The 6,250-nt window shown below is 39.7% G+C and overlaps 1 protein-coding gene across 1 annotated transcript; it reads right to left on the reverse strand.

Annotated features, from left to right (window-relative positions):
* Positions 1-2,451: 2,451 nt before the first annotated feature.
* On the reverse strand, positions 2,452-6,041 carry LOC128694598 (uncharacterized). The gene is made up of 2 exons (XM_053784737.2): positions 5,867-6,041; positions 2,452-3,570 (listed from the first exon to the last, which is right to left on the reverse strand). Exons 1-2 carry the CDS (start codon positions 6,020-6,022, stop codon positions 2,458-2,460), a joined length of 1,269 nt encoding a protein of 422 aa, XP_053640712.2. The 5' UTR covers positions 6,023-6,041; the 3' UTR covers positions 2,452-2,457.
* Positions 6,042-6,250: the final 209 nt, after the last annotated feature.

The raw sequence follows: 6,250 nt of genomic DNA on the forward strand, positions 1-6,250 counted from the left end.
TCGTCCACTAACCTTTGCAATTTTTCTTTAGAATCTCCCATAAGCACAGTATCATCAGCAAAAAGTAACTGTGTCACTTCCCATTTTGTATTTAATTCCCCATAATATATATACAGTATATATATATATATATATATATATATATATATATATATATACATATATATATATATTTATATATATATATATATACATATATATATATATATATGTCGTGCCGAATAGGCAGAACTTGCGATCTTGGCTTAAATAGCAACGCTCATCTTGCCATATAGGACAAGCGAAAATTTGTGTATGCAATAATTTCGCCAAAATCATTCTTAACCTAGCGAAAAAAATATGTTTCACTGTGTTTGTTTAGTATTAAATTATTGTAAACAAATCTAAAATATATTTAGTTGGGTTAGGCTAAAATAAATTGTTCTTGTTATAATAAGGTTAGGTAAGTTTTCTAAGATTCTTTTGGAGCAAAATTATAAATTTTTACTTTAACATTAATGAAAAAAATATATCTTTAAACGTATAGGAATTTTTTTTAGAAAGGACTTAATTTTAAATGAGTTCTTGCTAATTGACCAGTTTTACATATTCGGCACGACACATATATATATATATATATATATATATATATATATATATATATATATATATATATATATATATATATATATATATCATAAAGAGTAAGAGCCATAGTAATGACCCCTAAGGCACATTATTATTATTATTATTATTATTATTATTATTAATATTATTATTATTATTATTACATTTATAAGGAAGCACTTGACCTCTAGTCTTAGGACTGAGAGGTAATCGGTCTGAGAAGTCAGAGGGTTAAGTCCCATTAGAAATATCGAGTCTCCCGTGTTTGACACACACACATACACACACACAAACACACACACACACACACACACACACACACACACACACACACACACACATACACAGAAGGGCCAGGAGCTAGGACTCGACCCCTGCAACCTCAACTAAGTGAGTACACACACACACACATATACCTACGATGCCAGGAGCTTTGAATCGACCCCTGCAACCACAAATAGGTGAGTATACACATTCTGATACTTTCCTATTATTACTGCCAGAAGTATGAGTCACAATACCGTGGGTGTGACTATTCACAACTAATCCACGGTTTGCAGAGGAAGTTTTTGAGCGATGCTTCGGCCCTTTGTTTACTTCCAGTTTGATAATGGTCCCGGACAGACCTAAACGCCGTCTAAAGATTTCTCTCCGAATTCTGTGTAAACTTTGACTTGCTTCTTTCTGTGTTCTTGAGTCGTTGAAACCTTCTTGCATTAGCCTTCAGAAAATCTGGTTCGGCGATTAGAATCTCCGGCTGGCAATTAACGAACAAATGATGGATTTCCACTACTCTTGGTACTCAAGAACCGGTCACCCTGTCTTGTAGTTGAAGTCTTTAACGTTATCTCTTTCCGTGCTTGTTTCGGGAGATATGTAATGTGTGATGTTAACTCTTGGATCATTTTTATTAGCTTCCATGTAGTACGTTGCCTCTAATTTCCTCTCTTAGATGGTTACTTGCAGTTCTTCGGTTTGGTAGTTGAACTCTAGCAGCCATGGACTTTATCATTCAAGAAGTTTGTTCAAGTATTGAGGTTTCAGCAATCTCTTTACCTTCTTATTTTTTGTATCTTTCTCAACTGTTTTGCGTCTTCCGTGAATCCTTTTCAAGTCATCAGAAGCTGTGCTGCTTTCAGAAATGATCCTAAGGAACTCGCTTGTAATAGTCGATTTTCTTGATATTGTGATTATGTCTTTCAGCTATCCCTATTCCATAATTGCTCTTTTTCTCTCGTCTCGAGACGTATTTGTAATTGGGTATTAACCTTGTATGCTGTCAAGGTCCTTTTAATGCCAATTAAGGAACATACACGTTTCTCTCTGTCACCCTTGTTTGATTTACATCATCCAGTAATACTTTACTCTTTTCCTCGTGAGATATGATTTGCCATTCCTAGCTCTGTGATTGTGATCTGTGATGAAGTATTTCCGTGTATATTCACTAGTTTATCGATTATTTTTTGTCTCTTTTGTGTGTGTATGTGTGTGTTCATTAATTGTTGTTTATTGCAGTGGGCCGACCAAATTTAACTCCGGCAGATTTGAGATGGATTTGTAAATTAAAAAGATATTCAATCAACTAATTTTTATTGACAAGAATACTACATGACAGGCAGATTGTTTACAAGTAGTTTAAAGCAAAGTTACAGGCATTTTATACATAGTTTAACACAAGGTGTTTAAACTTCAAAAGTGATTTAGCTTTTGGAATGTTTAATTGAATCGCACCTTGCTGCAGTTGGAAAAGAACGAAAGGAAACAGTCTCCAGCATCAGCAAAATCTCAGAATTGGAATAGGATCACTTGGTTGTCAAGGGTGATGCTGGGTCAAGGAGTCCATAGAGTGTTCTATGTGCTGTACTGAATGTTCTGTCCGTTGGAGAGAACAACACCAGAGTGTCCTGCAGCAGCAACTGTCACACCAGGTGGTAGTTGGATCGCTTGACCATCAGGAGTGATAATGCCTGAGGCACCAACAAGTGGAGAAGAGCGCTTGGTGCGGTACTGAATGTTCTGTCCATTGGAGAGAACAACACCAGAGTGTCCTGCAGCAGCAACTGTCACACCAGGTGGTAGTTGGATCGCTTGGCCATCAGGAGTGATAATGCCAGAGGCACCAACAAGTGGAGAAGAGCGCTTGCTGCGGTACTGAATGTTCTTTCCGTTGGTGAGAACAATACCAGTGGGTCCTGCCACAGCAACTTTTACACCATCTGGAAGGTGAACCACCTGGCCATCACGAGTAATGAGTCCAGAGGGACCCAAAGTGTAATCAGAGCGCTTGGTGCGGTACTGAATGTTCTTTCCGTTGGTGAGAACAATACCAGTGGGTCCTGCCACAGCAACTTTTACACCATCTGGAAGGTGAACCACCTGGCCATCACGAGTAATGAGTCCAGAGGGACCCAAAGTGTAATCAGAGCGCTTGGTGCGGTACTGAATGTTCTGTCCATTGGAGAGAACAACGCCAGAGTGTCCTGCAGAAGCAACTGTCACACCAGGTGGTAGTTGGATCGCTTGACCATCAGGAGTGATAATGCCAGAGGCGCCAACGAGAGGTGCAGAGCGCTTCGTTCTAGGAACTCCCTGATCGGTGAGCTGCAAGTTATTTCCATCCTTGGTGACAACGCCTGAGGGCCCGATGAGTAAGATGTTGTCTGCCTGTTCCTTGGTGAACTGAACGTTAGAGCCGTCAGGATTGACTATGCCTGAAGGTCCAAACACACCCTTCTGGGCCACGAAGGCGTGTACGGGAGTGGCAGGGGAGCCAGCGTGGAGAGCTGCCTGTTCGGCGGTGAGCTGAAGATTGTCACCAGATCCAGTGACAGCTCCAGATGGTCCAATCAGCAAGATGCTATCAGCAAACTCTTTACTGAATTGTAGGTTGACTCCATCAGGGTTGATGAGTCCTGAAGGCCCAAGCTGAGCGCTGACGCCCGCTATCAGCACACAGAAAGCTGCCTGTTTACAAGAATAACGTCATTTTTACATAGTGCCGAGTATATAACAATCAATAATATTATTTACATACAGAACATTTATAATCTGCAGCCTAGTATATCTATAACAGTATAAAACAATATATATATACATATAAATATATATATATATATATATATATATATATATATATATATATATATATATATATATATATATATATATATATATATATATATATATATATATATATATAAATTTAATCGCGGTGAAGCGCTTAACCCGTAGGAGTTACGCAGCACCTAGGGATAGGGTGGTAATCAAATGTGATTCAAGATAAGATAGCTCCAATTCCTTGGATTAAGAATCTTCAAGGGGTCAGTTTAAGAGATGAAAGGTTCTCACAAAATGACCCGTATTCATCACTCGGTATAATAATTCGAAAATTATTAAAAATTGAAAGATTTACGACATCTTAACATTTTAAGCTTAACCGTGAATCATGGTGTGTGTCAGAGGCTTAACCGTGAATCATGGTGTGTGTCAGAGGTTTAACCATGAATCATGGTGTGTGTCAGAGGCTTAACCATGAATCATGGTGTGAGTCAGAGGTTTAACCATGAATCATGGTGTGTGTCAGAGGTTTAACCATGAATCATTGTGTGTGTCAGAGGTTTAACCATGAATCATGGTGTGTGTCAGAGGTTTAACCATGAATCATGGTGTGTGTCAGAGGCTTAACCATGAATCATGGTGTGTGTCAGAGGTTTAACCATGAATCATGGTGTGTGTCAGAGGTTTAACCATGAATCATGGTGTGTGTCAGAGGCTTAACCGTGAATCATGGTGTGTGTCAGAGGCTTAACCGTGAATCATGGTGTGTGTCAGAGGTTTAACCATGAATCATGGTGTGTGTCAGAGGTTTAACCATGAATCATGGTGTGTGTCAGAGGTTTAACCATGAATCATGGCGTGTGTCAGAGGCTTAACCGTGAATCATGGTGTGTGTCAGAGGCTTAACCGTGAATCATGGTGTGTGTCAGAGGCTTAACCATGAATCATGGTGTGTGTCAGAGGCTTAACCATGAATCATGGTGTGTGTGTCAGAGGCTTAACCATGAATTAAGGTGTGCGTCAGATGCTTAACCATGAACCATGGTGTGTGTCAGAGACTTAACCATGAATCATGGTGTGTGTCATAGGCTTAACCATGAATCATGGTGTGTGTCATAGGCATAACCATGAATCATGGTGTGTGTCAGAAGCTTAACCATGAATCATGGTGTGCGTCAGAGGCTTAACCATGAATCATGGTGTGTGTCAGAGACTTAACCATGAATCATGGTGTGTGTCAGAGACTTAACCATGAATCATGGTGTGTGTCATAGGCTCAACCATGAATCATGGCATGTGTCATAGGTTTACTCATGGACTATAGCAAGTGTCATGAGTAGAAACGAATTATACATCAATCTCATTTTTGGAGAAGCCCTAAACCCGCAAGGGATCATACATGGAGGCCAAAAAAAAAAGGGAAAATTGAGTGCTATTCATTTTGTTCTTACATTGAGGTCTTCTTCAGCGGACAGGCCTCAGTGTGAGGCCTAATTAATACAGAAATAATTTTATTCCCAGTATTATCATCCATACGTGGGTTCGATGGCTCCATGGCTGCTGTAGTTCCCATGGGGGATTAATTTGTACCCACGATGTGTGTGTGTGCTCACTATAATTGTGGTTGCAAAGGTCCAGTCATAGCTTCTGGCGCCGCGTGTGTGTGTGTGTGTGTGTGTGTGTGTGTGTGTGTGTGTGTGTATGTGTGTGTGTGTGTGTGTGTGTGTGTGTGTGTGTGTGTGTGTGTTATTTCACCTAGGCAGCAACTTCCTTACTATGTAATCATTACGAAAAAGAAAAAAATAGAAAATTAGTCGAAATTGTTAAGCATATTCACTGACCCAGTCCACTTCCAGAACAATATCTTAGAACCTTTTATAATGATTCTTTTTTCAGACAGAGGGGAAAAATCTAGCTTCGTTACTCCAGTTCGGCTGCCAACCAGGTCATCATGTGCCTAACACCTCCCTGTATGTAGAGGCGCAATGCCCACAGTTATGTCTATAAACACATAATATGTAGCTCAAACTTCTATTGCGACTACATTTCGGCCACAGTTGGACACCATCAAAACCATGAGCGAAATGTTGTCCCGATAAATGGCTCCTTGTGCATGTCGTATCAGACATTGTCCCATATTCTGACTGACGCAGTATCACCACTTTCCCCCCAAAAAAAAGAGAGACAACGAACATCCACCTACCAAAATCCTCATGGTGTCTACAAGTGATCCCGATTTCTGCTGAATTCCACAAGTGGCTACTGCAGGCTGGACTGACGATGGAGGCACACCCAGCCTCTTATATACTGCCTCTCGCTGGGGACACCGTCGACCTGTGCCCTTTGCAGATCTTGTCATCCTTCTAAACGCACTAAGTTGCCACATTATTGATTTATTTGTGAGCTTACCGATAAGTAATGATAGAGATAACAGTATCTTTCTCTGTTCTTACTCTTATATTACTATTATTAATTATTATTATTAATAGTGATAGTTGGTAAAGTAGTAGTAACAGTAATAGTAGTAGTAGTTGTGGAAGTAGTAGTAGTAGTAGTAGTAGTAGTAGTAGTGGTAGCAGTAGTAGTA

This window comes from Cherax quadricarinatus, chromosome 51 (genome assembly GCF_038502225.1).
Source record: "Cherax quadricarinatus isolate ZL_2023a chromosome 51, ASM3850222v1, whole genome shotgun sequence".
Taxonomy (NCBI): domain Eukaryota; kingdom Metazoa; phylum Arthropoda; class Malacostraca; order Decapoda; family Parastacidae; genus Cherax; species Cherax quadricarinatus.